The sequence below is a fragment of the Serinus canaria genome, chromosome 15 (assembly GCF_022539315.1).
Source record: "Serinus canaria isolate serCan28SL12 chromosome 15, serCan2020, whole genome shotgun sequence".
In the NCBI taxonomy this organism is placed as follows: Eukaryota; Metazoa; Chordata; class Aves; order Passeriformes; family Fringillidae; genus Serinus; species Serinus canaria.
The window spans coordinates 6,300,596-6,317,610 of record NC_066329.1 but is presented as its reverse complement, the minus strand read 5'-3'; the positions used below and the strand labels follow the sequence as shown (position 1 = coordinate 6,317,610).

General features: G+C 46.4%; 4 protein-coding genes across 10 annotated transcripts in view; 3 read left to right on the top strand and 1 right to left on the bottom strand.

Moving 5' to 3' along the window:
- The first annotated feature begins 119 nt into the window (after positions 1-119).
- UFD1 (ubiquitin recognition factor in ER associated degradation 1) lies at positions 120-6,222 on the top strand. Of its 3 annotated transcripts, none has more exons than XM_030233062.2 (13): positions 120-222; positions 350-482; positions 1,213-1,245; positions 1,632-1,753; positions 2,062-2,192; positions 2,606-2,678; positions 3,161-3,229; positions 3,760-3,825; positions 4,106-4,153; positions 4,495-4,583; positions 4,932-5,013; positions 5,423-5,503; positions 6,079-6,222. In XM_030233062.2, the coding sequence occupies exons 1-12, from the start codon at positions 220-222 to the stop codon at positions 5,495-5,497; spliced, it is 924 nt and encodes a 307-aa protein (XP_030088922.1). In that variant the 5' UTR covers positions 120-219; the 3' UTR covers positions 5,498-5,503; positions 6,079-6,222. The 3 variants fall into 3 exon arrangements, with proteins under 3 accessions (XP_030088922.1, XP_050836306.1, XP_050836307.1); XM_050980349.1 differs by having other exon boundaries at positions 6,059-6,222; XM_050980350.1 differs by lacking the exons at positions 350-482; positions 6,079-6,222 and having other exon boundaries at positions 205-277; positions 5,423-5,548.
- Positions 6,121-8,028, top strand: C15H22orf39 (chromosome 15 C22orf39 homolog). 2 transcript variants are annotated; one of them, XM_030233583.2, is made up of 4 exons: positions 6,121-6,468; positions 6,551-6,718; positions 7,338-7,484; positions 7,710-8,028. In XM_030233583.2, exons 1-3 carry the CDS (start codon positions 6,121-6,123, stop codon positions 7,461-7,463), a joined length of 642 nt encoding a protein of 213 aa, XP_030089443.2. In that variant the 3' UTR covers positions 7,464-7,484; positions 7,710-8,028. The 2 variants fall into 2 exon arrangements, with proteins under 2 accessions (XP_030089443.2, XP_050836308.1); XM_050980351.1 differs by lacking the exons at positions 7,338-7,484; positions 7,710-8,028 and adding an exon at positions 6,950-7,259.
- On the bottom strand, positions 8,027-10,948 carry MRPL40 (mitochondrial ribosomal protein L40). Its single transcript, XM_030233582.2, has 4 exons — positions 10,785-10,948; positions 10,125-10,208; positions 8,980-9,135; positions 8,027-8,627 (listed from the first exon to the last, which is right to left on the bottom strand). The coding sequence occupies exons 1-4, from the start codon at positions 10,835-10,837 to the stop codon at positions 8,318-8,320; spliced, it is 603 nt and encodes a 200-aa protein (XP_030089442.2). The 5' UTR covers positions 10,838-10,948; the 3' UTR covers positions 8,027-8,317.
- A 114-nt stretch (positions 10,949-11,062) lies between these two features.
- LOC103818274 (protein HIRA) overlaps positions 11,063-17,015 on the top strand; it is a 32,379-nt gene continuing 26,426 nt past the window's right edge. For 2 of the 4 annotated variants that reach the window (XM_030232287.2, XM_050980348.1), the window contains exon 1: positions 11,064-11,351. In XM_030232287.2, coding sequence (XP_030088147.1) covers positions 11,315-11,351 — 37 coding nt within the window. In that variant the 5' untranslated portion in view covers positions 11,064-11,314. Of the gene's footprint in view, positions 11,421-17,015 lie in introns of all 4 variants that reach the window. The other 2 variants (XM_050980346.1, XM_050980347.1) reach the window with 2 other exon arrangements.

Sequence of the window (17,015 nt, the reverse complement as noted above, 5' to 3'; positions counted from 1 at the left end):
AAGGGCAGAAGGGGCTCCCGGCGATGGCCGCCTCCGAGGGCGCGAGGGCCGGGCTTCCGCCCTCACCCGCAATGGCCGCCCGGGCAGGCACCGCGCGGCACGCTGGGAGGGGCGGGGCCGTGGGTGAGGCCCGGCCCAGCCCGTGAGGCGAACGAGCGGCGCTGGCCCGGCCCTGCCCGGCCCGGCCGCCCCGAGGGAGCGACCGCCGCCGCCGCAGCCATGGTGAGACCGGGGGGCGGCCGGGGAGGGCCCGCGTCACTTCAGGAGCCCACAGTGGGTGCGGTGACACTTGGTGTGCTGTAGATACTGATGATTGCGTTCTTCTCTGTGTGTTGTTTTTCCTCTCTAGTTCTCTTTTAATATGTTTGACCACCCCATCCCCCGGGTGTTCCAGAACCGTTTTTCCACCCAGTACCGCTGCTTCTCGGTATCCATGCTTGCCGGACCTAATGACAGGTCAGATGTGGAGAAAGGCGGGAAGAGTATGTGCATGTTTTATTTTGACTAATAAACTGTTGGAAGAGTGTTTGTGAATAGTGTCGGGTATTGCAGCTTTTGGCCGAGGCAGCAGGAACGTTGAGAACACGGTGGCAGAATGCCGAGCAGCCTGGGTTGGGCTCTGAGGAAGGAGGAGGGGTCATGTTCCATTGCATTACTCAGTAGTTAAAAGTGTTTACCAAGTGAGTCGGGGGTTATGAGTAGTAGGAGGAGAGAGTCTTCATCTGTAAAGTTTCTTGTTACAATTTTGTATCTAGCGTGAACCATGGAAGTTTATGATTAAGGAGTTTTTCCTCCCACCGTGTTGCACTTCTTTTGATTTGTATAAAGAAAGAAATAGATTGGCCAATTTAATTTTCAGGTTGTCAGATTAATGCTGTGTTGTTTTGAGTTGCTATTGAATTGGAGATTGATTGGATTGAAGAGCACCTGTGAGCCCTAACAAATAAAATTAGCTTTGGGAAAGATTTTCTTTAGTAAAAGCATTGTAAAACCTTTTCTTGTCCTTTATTTTTCCCTGATTATAATTCTGAAATCTCCACATAACAGGGATATTTGTCATGGCTGATTCTACTGAAGTGTCTAAAAATGAATTTTCAGATTTAGGCTCTTTTTTTAGAAGAGATTTTAGAGCGAGGAGGAATAAAATTGTGTGTTATGTAGTCTTGTACAGATGTACTTTTCCTAATTTTACATTCTTATTCATTTCTGCAGTAATTATGCCACCATCAGCTTTGGATCAACTCAGTAAGTGAATACTTTATTCTGGAATAACAGCATTAAAAATAGGAACAAATGTGTATTTTAGTTATCTATTTAAGTCTTAAATAGATACCGTGAGAATAATTAGTTTAAAAATTAAGGTATTTTTTCTGTCAGACTTCATGGCTCTTGTCTGCCCCATGACAGACATCTGAAGTGTTGGGCTCCCTGAGCGTTTAAATTCTGAGTGCAGTGCCACACTGGATCTGTGGATCTGCTTTCCCTGTAGTTTTGAGCAGTTGGGATAATGGTGTGAGGGGAATCCTCTCCTATGGTCTGGCCCATTCTCTTGGTGATGTTTGATCTCTGAAAGTTTCAGAAATGTGCTAGGAGATTTTAATAAAGAAAACTTTTTCCTCCTTTCTCACTAGGCCGCCTTAACATTACTTACCCCATGCTGTTCAAGCTGACCAACAAGAACTCAGACCGGATGACTCACTGTGGAGTGCTGGAGTTTGTGGCTGATGAGGGCATCTGTTACCTTCCACACTGGGTGAGCTGTCTCATCCTGGACTGTCAGAACCTGAAAAGTAGGATTAGCAAGTTGCCCAGTTTAATATTAAGGAGGTGGAATGTTTCCTGACAGTGCCTGTCTCTGCTGGTCATGTTTGACAACAGTCTTCAGTTCTGGCTCGGGCTTCCTTCTGCAGAAGTTTAACTTGGCAAAGCAGACTGCTTTTAACATGCACCTGACTGTTCTTCCTGAAATTTAATATACACAAGAGCTGATATATACAAGAGAGAGATTTGGAAAGTCAGACACATTGATAGGGCTTTGTGTGTTTGTTTCCATTCTTGCAGATGATGCAGAATTTGCTGCTGGAAGAAGGAGGCCTGGTGCAAGTGGAGAGTGTGAATCTGCAAGTTGCTACTTACTCAAAATTCCAGCCACAAAGTCCAGATTTTCTTGACATCACCAATCCCAAAGCTGTGTATCCTTCCTATTCAACTGTGGAATAAGGGGGAAAAAAATTTTCTTCTAAATTGGAATGATCAAACAGAGCAAGCTTTTCATGTGTGGCTCATACACTTCCAGTAGTACACAGCCACTGCTGCTCCTTCTGAAAACAAAAGGGATGGGGAACTGATGTACAGAGATGTGGTCAACTGCTGGTACAAAGTGTGGTCTGAAGAAGGAGGAGTGTTGGCTTAAAATCCAATGAGTTTTGAGTGTCCCTTTGAAGAACTTAGACATCCTAACATTTCCTAAAATCCTAGCTGCAGTACTGATGACTTTTAAACCATTCTTGTTTGAGAAACTAAGGATTAGAGATCTACAGTATGGTGACTTTAAGGCTTTGATGTTTTACTGAAAACAAATATTTCATCTTAACATGCTCCAAAGACTGGAAAATGCATTGAGGAACTTTGCCTGTCTAACTACTGGGGATGTGATTGCCATCAATTACAATGAAAAGGTACAGTGTAGGGTTGAGGACTGTAGATTAAGTTCAGTTGTTGGATGTTGGTACTAAACCAATCAACCCAGAGCTGGGCAGTGTTTTGGACAAGTAATCCCACATGTGAAATACAGTTGGCTTTCTATTGGAGGGAAAATGAGTCAGCTAAGTCTTTTTCTGAGCTTCTGTTTAAGTTTCTGTGGACTCACAAGAAAATAAATGTTTGTGCTGTTGAAGGTTTTACAATTCAAAGGAAAGAATTTATTCTAAATTCAGAATTTGTTTTCAAAAATGCAGATTAAAGTACAGTAAGAGTGCAGCAAGGTACAGTAATGGGTTCTCTGGCTTCTAAGTTAAACCCTTCTGCTTTTAAATTCTGTAGAGACCCTGCAGTATCTAGTCCTCAACCTAAAGAGTACTTCCTTCAGGTCTGGAGGGAAAGGTTTAGATATGCTTTCCTTGCACATAATGCAGTCTTTACATGTCTGTGACTGTTTCAGATCTATGAGCTTCGGGTGATGGAGACCAAACCAGATAAGGCTGTGTCCATCATAGAGTGTGATATGAACGTAAGTTAAAGCTGATGGGGAAAGTCTGCCCTAACTGTGTCCTCCCAAGAGGAGAGGACACCTGTGCACTGATAGCTCTGCACACCCAGCCCAGCTGATGCTGTGAGAAAGGTGCAGTCCGTGGGGATGGGAAGATGACTCACTTGGGAGTGCTCATGTGCCTTTGTAACCCCATCTGTGATCCTGATTGGCACTTCATGTGCCATCAGGTTACTGCAGAGCCTAGAATTTTATGTTTAGCTTTGCCATGTTTTATCTGAGTTTTATTTAATAGCCTTGTCTTTACTCATATTTCAGTGATAATGTGGAGCTGTTTTACTGCTCTGTTTCCATTACATACTAAGGTTAATTCCTAGGAGGCTTGGTCTTTTTTCCATTCTGAGTTAAAATCTTTAATAACCAAACCTTATTTCTTTTTAGATGAAATGTATTGATAATTGTTAATGGAGTTTTGAGGAATAGTAGTATAAAGCTTATGATTTAAAGAAAAATATTAATCATGGGGTTTTTCATGCTTCTTGTGTAAATAGGTGGATTTTGATGCTCCTTTGGGATACAAAGAACCAGAACGAAGTGCCCAACATGAAGAGGCCGCAGTATGTTAAACTTTTGTTCTTCCAAAATGCATCCCCTAGAAGTCACTATTGATTGTGGGGGCAGTGCCAACATAATTTTTTTATTTGAACAAGTTCTTAGGGGTAAATTTTACTTACCAGAAGCTTTTGCATGTGTTGCTTAGGAGACTGGTGTTTACCAACTGTTGTTTTGGGAAAGTGATTGTTCTGAAATTTTGTTGGGTCAGAAATACTTGGAACCGTTTTCAGGTCATGTGCACGTCAGGACAGAAACGAAATGAACTTGTTTTTCCCCTCACAGGATGTGGAAACAGACCACAGTGGATATGTGAGCGATATAGGATTTCGTGTAAGTGCCCTGTTTCTGCTGGTTTCTGAATGCTGTAAAATGGTGAGGGAAAGTTGTGCTGAACAACTGTAAAATATTAGTACCTGTTTGTAGAGATGCTTGTTATTTAACTGGCAAGTGCCTGTGAATGTTTTGTGTGATCACAGCCAGGAGCAAAGGGCAGATGGGAGACTGAAACAGACCCCTAAACCCACAATTAATCTGCTTATTTGTACCAAAAAGAAGCATGCTGAATTAAATAACTAAATAAAAATTGCTGTAAGATTTTACAGATATAACATCCTTGTGCAGTGGGCTTTCAAATGCCAGGAGTTCAATTAAGACTGGTTATGTATCCACAGGCATTCTCTGGATCTGGGAACAGATTGGATGGCAAGAAGAAAGGTGTGGAGCCCAGTCCCTCACCAATTAAACCAGGAGACATCCGAAGGTATGTCTGTATCATTCACTTGTAAGCTAGTGCAGGATCAGTGTTTGAGCAGAGTTTGGTTTTTTCCCTGATCCTGCAATATAAACAAACTAATTTTGTCATGAGTTTGCCTTAGAAAATAAATAGTCTTTCTTATCCACAGGCTAATGGAAACATGCCTGTGACCAACTCCAGTGTTTGATTTACTTCTGCAATCTTCAGAAAATAATTTCAGTGGTTTAACTCTGGAATAATTTAGAAATGAAAATGTGGAGTCAGTGTTGATATTACACTGACAGACACAGAATAGGTCTCTCTGTGTCAAATTCAACAGTATATAAACATAATATTTTTATGCTTGTTTTCCAGAGGAATTCCCAACTATGACTTCAAGATTGGTAGAATCACGTTTATTAGGAATTCACGTCCACTGGTCAAGAAAGTGGAAGAGGTAAATAAAGTTGAATCCTCCCCAGTTTTGCACAGAATTAGAACATTAGAACTAAGATCCACATTGCAGCCCCTCTCTCTTTCCCCTTGTTTTTACAGCATGCTTCTGTTAAAAAGTGGCAGTAGTTTAGAATGGTTTGATTCACATGAAGCAGCCTCTGAGGTCCTTATTACTGATGGAAAAAGATTGATTGGCCTGGTGTCAGTTTATTAAGCCAGTTGGCTGAAAGGTCAAAATGCTGCTATTTTATTTTCAGGAAGAAAGTGATTTTTATCTAGATTAGGGATGTGAAATGTCTACAGTCAGTGGCTGCTCTGATGGAGTATTCTTGATAGCAGTCGTTCAGCTTTCATCACACACAAGCAGTGAGCCAAGAGGTAAAACCTTTTTTCCTTCTTTGTTTTCCCAGGATGAGTCTGGAAGCCGATTTATTGCCTTTTCAGGAGAAGGCCAGTCCCTGCGCAAGAAAGGAAGAAAGCCCTAAGTCGTGGTACCTTCAGCTAGTTGGGGGGAAAATAAAATAACAGTTGCAGCATCTTGGATCTTAGTAATTGCAGTTGAGAGATCGTTTTGCAACACAGGAGCACTTAATAGGTGTTTTGGGTTCATGTTTAGAGCTGGAGCTGTCAGACTGTCTTAATTTTCAGTTGAAAATGAAGTTCTGGGAACTTGGAAGAAGCTTTTTGTATGTGTTGTAAAGAGGGGAAGGCAAACCTGAGAAGCAAAACTACAAGCTCTACCTTACTGAGGGTCTGGTTCCTAGACATCTTCCTCTCATCTCCTGAGTGATGATGATCTCGTGTTGCTCTGTGCTTGGTATTTTCCTCCCTTTATATGTATTTTGCCACAATTTCAGATCAGCTTTTTGGTATGGTGCAAATAAAGGGTGACTTTGGTGTTTAGGATTTTAGTGCAGGGAGTCTCTTTGAGCTTAGCTTCAGATGTTGGGTTAGTAATCATTCTAAGCAAACCCCCTGTAATTGCTTTTTATATTTATAATTAATAACATGCCTTTTAATAGTTCAGATACTATAACGTAGCTTAGCAATCTCTTGGCACGTGTAGGGAGAGGAGGGACCCAGCTCCACTGCCCGGTGCCGCTTTGGAATGGTGCGAGCGTATCCTGTGCGCCCTGTCGTCTGCCGGCGAGCGTACCCGGGTGCAGGCCTGCGCTCTCCTGCGAGCCTGAGTAAAAGTTCCTCGTTCCCAGCTGCGTGCCTGTGTGGTGATTTCGAACTGACCGAGTGCCGAGGGCTGCCGGGCGCCCCAGCGCCTCCCCGGGCAGCGCCCCGCGGTTGCGGCTTGCGCCGGTGCCGTGCGGCCGCCGCGCAGCCATTGGCTGTCGGGCCCGGGGCCGCTCCGTGCCGCCCCTCGCCATTGGCCGCGGCTGCCGCCGTCAGCGCGGCGGCCATTGGCGGCGGCGGCGGCATGGCGGGCACGGGCGGCTCCTGGCGGGTAAGCGGGTGCGGGGCCGGGATCGGGATCGGGATCGGGAGGGTGGCGGGACTCGGTTCAGCCCGGCCATGTCCTTCCGCAGCCGCCCCGTTCGTGCGAGGATTACTGGGGGGAGTGGAAGCATTGCCGCGGGCTGCGCCACGCTTTCCACCACTACTACGCGCACGGGGAGCTGCCGGAGTGCGGCCGTTGGCGGGAGGACTACGAGGCCTGCCGCGCCTGGGAGAGGGACCGCGCCGCCGCCGCGCAGGTACCGGCCCCGCTCCCACTCCCGGTCCTGGTCCTGGCCTGCCCGGGGCTCTGTAGGCCGGGGCTGCTGGGACTGAAACCCCCCAGCCCCGGTGTTGGGGAGGGTTTGGAAATGCAGGCGCCGGAGGTGGGTCGGGTTGTCTTAAAATCCAGTGAAGGATCCAGGGAGTATTTTTAGTTTTCACCTGTAAACACTCTTGATTTCTGTTACCTGACATTTCCTTCCTAAAAGGGAAATCCACCACGCTTCAGAGAAAAGGCATTCCTGGGGTGTCTGGAAATGCCCCTGGCTGCAGCCCCGCGGACACTGGAGCACACGAGCCCTGCAGCGCAGGCTCCAGCCTAACTCCTCCCTCCCGCCAGCCAGGACAGCTTCTGGCCAAGAGGGTTCCACAGCAGTGCGAGGTTCCTTCATTACTTAGGAGCCAGAGGCAAAATATAAATATGATTTAGTTAAAAACTTGTATTCTGGCTTACTTAGATAATATTTAGCACTTCTGCTTAAGAATAATAAATTTTTATTTCTTCTTTTATCTCAGATGTTCACAGCAGGAAATCAGCTCTGTATGACTGGGACATCCAACATTATTATTGAATTTCTTTTCCCCCCTGTATTTCAGGAAGCTTTGTGCAAGAGTGAAAGAGCTCGAGTTATGGAAAAACAGAAATATGCCCCAGTGTGGAAGCTCAGGAAGAGCCCACCAGCTGACTGGTACCTACCTCTTGACCACGACAAATCAAATTAACAGGACTGTTTTCTGTGTTTGGTCAGTAACATAATATACAATTCAGAATTTTTTTTTTTTCCTTCCACATCATCTTGAAGTTATTGTAGGGCAGAACTGTAGCTCTGCCCTACAATACTTTAGCACTCACTCAAAAATTCTGAATTTTTATTTAAACATTGATTATTTTTAAAGGGACATTTGAGGTGCTTAATTTGGTTGTGGTCTTTTACTGTTGATTTACATAGCAGGATTTCATTTCAACAGGCACCTTTCAAATTAATGCATACATGCTCTAGCTCTGAGGGCCTCTTGCCCCACCAGCTGCCATTGAGCACTTCTGGAACATGGTACTCACCCCAGGCCTGCCAAATGGGGAAAAAACACCAAGCTGGGACTCTTCCTTGCTGGCTCAGGACAATCCCAAATGCTGGGCTTTTAAAGACATTTCCTAGAAGCAGGGTTGTGGTGGTTGAAGAGCTTCTCGCCTGTGGGCTGCACACCCTGTGTGGAACTCCTCTCCAGTGGTGGTGTGTGTTGTGGCAGTGTTCAGAATTACTCAAAAATAAAGGTTTAAACAAATGTAGAGAGAGATCTGGTTTTTATTAGGGCAAACCCATAGAAATGTAGTGACAACAGTTACATGGCAATATAAGAAAATAAAAAAAAATTGGCTTTGCCACTATGTAAGGTGGTGTAGCTTTGCTAGGTGTGTTATTACCTGGATTGTCATTAAAACACAGAGATACTTCATTTATTTTTTTACAGTCACATCCTGCAGTGTTGTAACCTGTAGGAAAATTTGTTTATTACTCCATTCTTCCTTCCTTCAGTCAGCTGAGCACCTCCTGGCAGCTGAAGCAGGAGCTGCCCTGTCACTGTGTGTACACCTTGGTGATGTCAACGCACTTCCCCTCGGGCGGATCGTAGCCAGGAAGGGGAGGAGTGTAAGTGGGTCCCTCCCTCTCGAAAGGGAAGAGTCCCTCATCCCTCAGGATTGCTGCCTGGTACAGCTCCTCGGATTCCAGCTGCAGCTCCCTCAGTGCTTCCTGCTGAGATTCTACAAGGGCTTTAATTGCTTTCTTTTCTGCCTCATCTTGTTTCTGCTTAAACACACACCACTTCTTCAAAAGTAAAACTCTTCTTTCAGACTCCTCAGGAGAAAGATCGGGAAGACTTCGCTCCCTGATGAAGAGAAGGGTTACACTGTAATGGAGAAACAGCCTGACTCCAAAGAAAAACTAAGAAAAACAAAATGCCAAAACCAAAAATCCCACCACCAGGCAAAAACCCCCCACCAAACACAGAGAATACACTGAATTCACTAGTAACTTAGTCAGTCTCTGAGGTCTTCCAGTCACTTTAACAGGAAATGCACTGGTTTTCATTATTTTTAGCAAGAACAAATAATATTTCCTGTCCACATTTTTGTCCTGATGGAGGTGGGTAAGGTTTTGTACCAAGGCTGGCACTGTGCTGCCAGCTGTGCAGAAGAAGAAATTCACTGTGAGTGCAGGTAAAAGGCAAACCTACTGACCTGCTGCTCTCTGTGTACTTCAGTGGTGTTATAAAATCCTCAATTGGAATCAGTTCTGGGGCAGCTCTTTCCAACTTTTTAAGCTTTTTCTTCATACGCTCCTTCTGTGCTTGCTCTTTCTTCACATCCACTTTCTTTTTCTTCTTTGGTTGTGCTCTACAAGGGAAACAGTACCAGCAACTTTCACTTTCTTTTCCATTGTTTAATTTGTCCTGACACAAGTTCCAGGCATTAGCTTTATTCAAGTAATGTAATTTCCAGGAGCCAGTGACATGTCTGCTGAGATTTTCTGCAGAGAGAACTGTAACTGCCTGGGAAAAGCAATTTTGTGCTGAACATCAGGGTGACCTGAGGAAGCTCCACAAAAAATTGAATTACAGTTGTTTTATCTGGCTCAGAGTATAAGCCACTTGTATAATAAACCTGCAGCACAGCAGGTTTATTATACAAGTGGCTTATGCTGGGAAGGACCTTAAACCTCATGTGGTTCTAACCCCCTGCCATGGGCAGGGAAACCTTTCACTAGACCAGGTTGCTCCAAGCCCTATCCAACCTGGCCTTGAACAAATATTCCTGTTGTTTCACATTAAAGAAGACTTCAAGTGGTTTTATACATGTTTACGAAATTTCTGCATTTGGAGCCAAGTTCAGGCTGTAGATATTGTCTTCATGCAGATCCAAGATATCATTGCACACTCCACAAATTACCCTCATTCCTGCCTGGCAGACTGAACCAACAACATTTATGGTGTGAAACAGTCCCTCTCCTAAGAGCTACCAGGATATTTTAAATCAAGCTGCATCAAAACAAAACACAGACACTGAAATGTGGCACAAAAATACACATGGGCTGCCTCTGCCTTCACAGCAAAACATTTTTGGTTCAGCCAGGCTTTCACTGGTGTTGCCCAGCAGGGAATTCTGGAGCACTGCATAAATCCCAACATTTCCAGCTGTGGTTGTGCTACCCACAAGCACAAAGTGGTAACTGTATCACCTCTGAACTCTCCACGAGCAGTTCCCAACTGCTCTGGCATATAGAAACGAAACACACACAGTTATAGGTTAAATATGGACTTGGGAAAATTTGTGTTCCCCCAGTGGATGAGAACACTTCTGTGTAACTCCAAGATAGCTGCACTCACCTCACAGGGAGGGATGTCCTGAACCCCAGCAGTGAGCTCTGCCAGTGACTCCCTCGGAGCAGGACCCTCTGGGGCAGCCAGGAGCTGCAGGAGGAAAAGAAACATAAGGCATGAGGAGGAACTGACTCTGGTGTCCTTGGTTCTGCACAAGAGCTGTTTGTTATTCACATTTTACAGTGATGAGATTTGAACCATCTTTGGCCACTTCATTCATGGCAGGACACAGCGTTTGCCTAGAGATGACCTCAAACTCTTGGGCTAGGTAACTGGTCCCAAATATGGACATGTCAGCGTGAGCCCACCAGGGTACTGTGGGGCGAAAGAGGTACAATTTGGATAGGTTATAGCAACTTTATTTTTAAGCTCTGACAATGACACGTCTGAGGAGCTGGTATGGGTGAGGTCAGACCACCGCCGTTCAGATTAGGAGGGCGATGCCGACTGTCGTATCTCAGCGGCTGTCACGGGAGGACGAACCGGCCCAGGTGCCAAACCATCGACTTCTCCAGGTGCCGGGGCCCAGCCCGGGATCAGCCCCAGGAATGGACGGGAACGGGCTGGGCAGGCACTGCGGCTAAGGGGCGCTTCCCGAGCTCCCTCCCCGCGGTTCTGGGGCAGGGGGGCCGCAGGCCCGGTCCCGGAGCGCGGTCCCCACCCTACCTGAGCCGAGCCCCGCCGAGGCCCCGCACCGCCACAGCCGCCGCCGCCCACATGGCCCCGCGCTGCGGCGCGCCCCCGCCGGCCGCGCTCCGACCCCGCGTTCCCCGTTCCGGAGCACAAACGTTCCGGCGGGGGCCCTACGCGGCGCTCCCGCCCCGCCGGCACCGCCCCGCTTCGCCCGGCAGGGGGCGCCCGCCCGCGCTGTAGGGCGGGCGGCGCCTGGCGGGGGAACGGCGGGGTCGGGGGCGCTGTTTCCCGCCGGGCCGGTTAGGCGGTTGCCAGGCGCCGAGTTCCGGCGGTGCCGGATCGCCGGCGGCGCCGGGCGGGGGATGCGGCGGGGCGGCGGCGGCACCGGGACATGGAGCGGCGCTGAGGCGGCTCGGGCCGGCCGGGGGCGCGGGCACTGCGGCGCCGGGCGCGGGCCCATGGTGGCCGGCCGCCGCTGAGCGCCGCGGCCGCGGAGGCAGCCCGGGCGGAGCCGCCCTGGGGTCCCGAGGGCGGAGGCCGGCGGGGGCCCCGGGCGGGGAACAATGAAGCTGCTGAAGCCGACCTGGGTCAACCACAATGGTGAGGGCCGGCCGGGCAGCAGGTGCCGCGGGCCGGCCGGGCAGCAGGTGCCGCGGGCCGGCCGGGCAGGTGCGGCGGGGGAACGGGCGTGCGGCACACGCGGGGGGCGCGGGGCGGGCGGAGCCTCGGGCCGCTGCCGGGCGCTCCCCCGGCGGCCGCGGGTGCCGGAGCCCCGCCGCCCCGGGAACGGCGGGTGCGGGCGGGGGCAGCGGCAGCAACAAGTCCTCGCCCGCGCCGTGCCGGCGGACGGGAGCGGGAGCGGAGTCCGGTCTCTGGAGCCGGGCGGGTTCCCGAGGGCGGCGTGGGGACAGCTCGTCCGCCGGAGGGGGCTGGAGGGGACCCGGCCCGCCCGGCACGGCGCGTTCGCTGGGACAGCCGGGCACAGCCGCTCCCGGGCTCCCAGGGAACGCTGAGCTGATTCCGCCGGACGGGGCCCCTCCGTGCTGGTGAAGGTGCGGAGAGATAGTTTGAATGGAGTACATACAGCCCGTGCAGAGGGGAGAAGGAGTTTCGTGCGGAGGTCCCCTCGGGATGAGTGTGTAGGCAGGATGAGTCGGTACCCAGTGCACTGCACTGACCACCCGGCTCTCACTTTGCTGACACAAGTACAGTATGAAAAAATTCTCAAATGCACTGAGCTGTGCTATCGTTCTCCACGGAGGGAAAAGTTTCTTCCAGCAGTTCTTTCAAAACAACTCCCCGAATTTATATAGTGTCCTGTGTGCCAGTCCTCTGGTGATGCTGGAGTAATGTGTGAGCTAAAAGAGCTGAGTGAAGTGTCGATATTGACAGAAGGCTTTGTGCTTTCCTTGTGTGGCAAATGCAGGACAGCACCAGAGTTTATGTCTTTACACTGCTTAGGATGAATTTCCAGATTAATACCTGTACTGTTCCTGGTGAAGCAGTGAGAAGAAACCTAACACAAAGAGCTTGCTTCTGTTTGTGCAAGTTTTGCCCTCAGATTCATCGGTACAGCTTTATTTTGACTGCAAATTTTATACTTTGTCAACATATAAATGTCATTAGCTGGGCTCATGTAGCTGATTGATATCTAGAGTAAAACTAAGACCAGGTTTTCAAGCTGGAAAAGTGTGCTTTGAGTTAAAAACCCCAGGTAGAACTTTATAGCTGCCTTTCTGCATGTGTTGTGTTCTTTGTGTTCATGCTGCAAATGTTGATAATGATTTAAGCCTCGAGATTTAAGCCTCGAGATTTAAGCCTCAAGTGTGCATCTTTACTTGGCCTGCTCTCCCAGGACTCTATAGGCAGCAGATGGACTCAACCTTGTAACCAAAGGTTGTACAGAACTGAAAAAAATGTGGAAGTGCTTTATTTGAGATGTTTTTTACATTTCTGCTTGGTTACTCTAAACAAATGTAGCATTTACATCTTAATCTCTGTAACTTCTTTCCTTAGTTTTTTAATGGTGCCCCTTTTGCTGTGGGTATGTATTTGAAATCTGTAGCATTTTAGAACACATCCAACCATTGCAGAGCACAGGCTTCAGCCAAGCAGGGCTTCATTTGTAGAGCCCTGTGATGATGGATAATGCACTACACAGGGCCTTGATGGTCCTGAATTTTACTCCCATTTCTGCCACTGACTTTTTGGGATGAGTTTGGCCAAGGCACTTCATCATCATTTCACCACCTGCAAAACAGACATTTGCCACCAGCTCCATTTGTGAGGTGCTCTCAGGGCTGCAGAGGTGTGCAGGACTGTGAGACAGTCACACATTGCTGTCCTTGGGGCAGGGAGTGCAGGATAAAAACCGGAGAGTTTAGTCAGTCTCTTGTAACGAGCCCGGGTTCCAGATCCTCCAGGCATTGCTGCCTGTCAGGAGTCTCCATCACTCCTCATGGGCCATCCTCTTGGCTCTGAATCCTCTCCAGAAATAGGGTGAAGAGAATTCACACTCTGTGTGCTGGAGACTCTGTGATAATTCTTATTCCTTTGATTTCTGCACAGGCACACGGGGCTGCTTCACTGCCCTCGTTTGTGAGCGACTCCTGTTAGCAGGGTTGCTCTTCCACACACCAGATCCAGCTGCTGTAGTTCAGCCTCTTCCCACTCAGTTTTGGGAGTTTTGTTTTACTGAATGGACTAGAATGATGCTTCCAGGCATACATTCTCCAGGAGATAATAGACACTAGAAGTGAGTGTTGTAGCCAGGAAATCCAGCACACCTGGGAATTGTGTGCTGCACAGCTGAGATGCTGCGTGCTTACCATAAAAGCACTTCAGCACATTTTGGCTCTACAGGATTTTGCCTTGGAGTTCTTAAAGTCACTTTTTCTGAGTGCTTATTGGAATTATTTCTTGCTCAGATGCATTTTCTATAAGCTTTTCACACACTTAATGTGGGTTTATTAGATTTTGCATGAAATTCTCCTTATTGTTGTGTTCTTCTCTTCCACGTGTCTTTGACTTAGAGCGAGGAAGAATATTCAAAAGTGCAGACTAATGGTGGGGGTGAGAGCAGATGTCTGTGAGATACAAGTGGTGGGATTGGCTTCTCTTTCCCAGTGTTGCATTCAGTACCGCTCTACAGATGCATCATACATCCAGCAACTGCCTGTACATACTCAGCACTCAGGGTTTTGAGAGCCCAGGTGCTTAACTCAGGCAGGCAAACACTGATCCCTGTGGGAAAGGAAGTTCCTTGCTGTTCCAAGAAACCCTTGCAAGCCCCAAGGTGCTGCTCATGTATAACAGCTTGTGGAAACTGGAGCCTGCTGTTGTTTAAATATAGGCATGGAGTTTATCTCTCCAAGCTGTAATGGTGGAATGTAAATATTTGAATTGATTTGTGAGTCACGTTGGATGTTATATATTAGATGGGCTAGAAGCAAATTGAATAGAAATTCATTCATTTTGAGGTGGAAATTCACCTAAAACTGTTCTTATATTTAATTGATTATTGTATAAAGTTAAGCAACAAACAAAAATAATGCAGTGTTTAAAACTGCTTTTATTCTTCACTGGTGTATTTTTTTTTAAGATGATACCTTCTCCTTGGGTTTCAATTATCTTACTTAGATCTTTTTGTTCCAAGCTTGGTTCATTATCATTATTTCTTTAAGTGCATAATGCATATTTGGGTTCTTTAAACAAATAAGCCCACAGGACATCTGGTATATCATAAGGTGTTCTGCTTTTAATGAACCTGATTTGCCTCCTCCTGCAATGTGATTCTGGGAGCTTCAATAATTTAAGCTTATCTTTTTTTAGAAATTATTGCAAGAGGTCAGAATGTCTTAAAACACACTGTGTTAGATTTTAGTGTTGCTGCTTAAATATCACATTTTGTTTTGGTGCATCATTGCTGTTGGGAAACTCAGCAGATCTCAATTAGGAGCATGGGAAAGCTTCAGTCACTTTGAAGCAGGGCCCTTGTGCCTTTTGGCTTGTTTCAATAGGAACTAACAACATAATCTGATAAAGACATGGACCTGGGGAAGAAGATGATGGCTATCAAATCATGGCTGCTTCTTCATTATTTTGAGAAATTGAAGGAAGTGAAGAAAAACCCAGAATCTGTGCTCAAATTGCAAACCACAAGTAGTATGGAACAATTCTTACACTTTAACCTGTTAGAGTTATCCAACACTGTAGATGGCATTCTCTTGACAGTGGTACCCTGGAGGAAAGAGCACCCTGGCAATGCTCTCTGTCCTGTGACCACTTCATCTGTTCTTTGCTTTTTTCTTTTTTCTTTAAATTAGTGATTGGACTTTGGGTATTGGGCAGATCATTGTGTATCATTAGTTACCTGTGGAATAAGATCCTGGATCTCAGTTGAGCTGTTTAGGAAGCTTTGTTGTCCAGGGCTTCATTTATTACTGCTGCCTTTCCTGGGTGCAAAGTCCATACCCTCTTTGAACTTCATGTGTAAAATAATGCCCTGTGACTGACAACTTTCACTGAGGTCTGTATTTTTAGGATTATAACCATTTGTGAAAATCTCAGTGCTTATTTGATTGAACCCCAAATTTATGCTAGGAAAAACCTAAAAAGAAAATGTTATCCTGCTGTGTAAATATATGGATAGTTTGTGTTTGAACACGTGGTCATCAGTGCCAGTTCCCATTCATGTCATAAAATAGAGGAGAACTGAAAGTGGCTTGGAGTGATCAGAATGATCAGAAGTGTGACATTCTTTGTACAAGGAACAGATGAGTAGAGCAGGACTCTTTGGGCAAGGAGATCATTGGGCTGGGGGCATGATGAACACACTTGTGAGTGGCAGAAAAGGGATCAGTGTTGAGTGATTTTTGTTCCCTGTCCTCTACAAGAATTAATTGTGTTAAAGTAACAAATAGCTGGTACAGATCCTCAGAGTAGGTGGTTCCTCACAGAGTGCATGGCTGAGCAGTGGATCTCTGTGTAGGGGTTGTTGAATTATGGATTTGAGAAATTGCTCATTGGATTTATAGAAGAAAGTCCATTGAGGGCCCCTGTTTCAAGAAGTCAGAACTGTAATTTCTTTGGAGTTGGAAGATTATTTCAGGAAGAGGCATTGTGTGCTTACCATTGCACAGATCCTTAGGGACTTATCTAGTGCTGGTTTCTGAACACAGGGTACTGGGCTTGGTGGACATTTTGCCTGGTGTGGCTAATTTTAAGCATTTATGGAGAATTTGTAGCTGAGTTACCTCTGACTCTCTAAGCAAAGTAATTTGCTGGGTTTCTTCAACCCCATTTGTGGATCTGTGAAAAATCTTTGCCCAGGAGAAGGGAGAGAGCTGATGTTACTCCTCCTGCAGAGTTGTGGTCTTAAGGCAGAAATTGGAGAGGCTGTGGTAGTTTTAGACATATAGAAAAGGAAAGGAAAATTATATCATGTCAATAATTTTTGCAAAGCAATGAGTGCAATGACAATTTTTTTGAATGTGTAGCATATCTGATTATGCCTGAATAGTAGTGGTGGAGGTGACTAGTTTGCTGTTCTTTCTGATTTGCTGGGAAAGTTTTCTCTTGGTGCAAATGATACAGATGCAAAATGAGCCAGGTTATTAGAATTCAAAGGTCTTTGATGGCTGGCTTCCTACTCTCCCCTACACATCTAATGGCACATAACAGAGTATATGAGCTCTTCTTGCCCAAGATTTGATGCATATTGAAAATGTCACCTCTTCCCCCTCTAAGGTCTCCAGAGTGGCCTTTTCAGTAAGTTTCAGTGGGCTCCACTATTCCAAATGATGCGCTGGTTTAATATAAGGGAAATTCCACATTTTGGAAAAGGTAAAATAAATGTTTGTTTCTTGTTTGTGCTTCTCTAAATATTCAGCTTAGCCCTGAATGTTGTGTTTGACTCAATAGAATAAAAGCAAGAATCAGGCATAACAATCTGAAGAAAAACCACAGCTCATGTGTGTCTCAGCTCATGTGTGCTATGTGGTCTGAAGGATTTGGAAGGAATGTAAGTTGAGTGCCATCTTTATGTGCTTAAGGTCTTTTCTTGGCTGCCTGTGAAAATTTTAGGGGAAGTCACATGTCAGAGCTGCAATATATCCAAATAATAAATCCAAATAAAACAAACCTTAAAACAAGTCAATGTAAAGGATACAAAAGTCAAAATGAAGCCAAAAGTGTCTCTCTCAAAAAGAAATAGTGGGTATTTGGATTTTATTAGGAGTTTAGTGTCAAGGTTTCAGTTGCTAC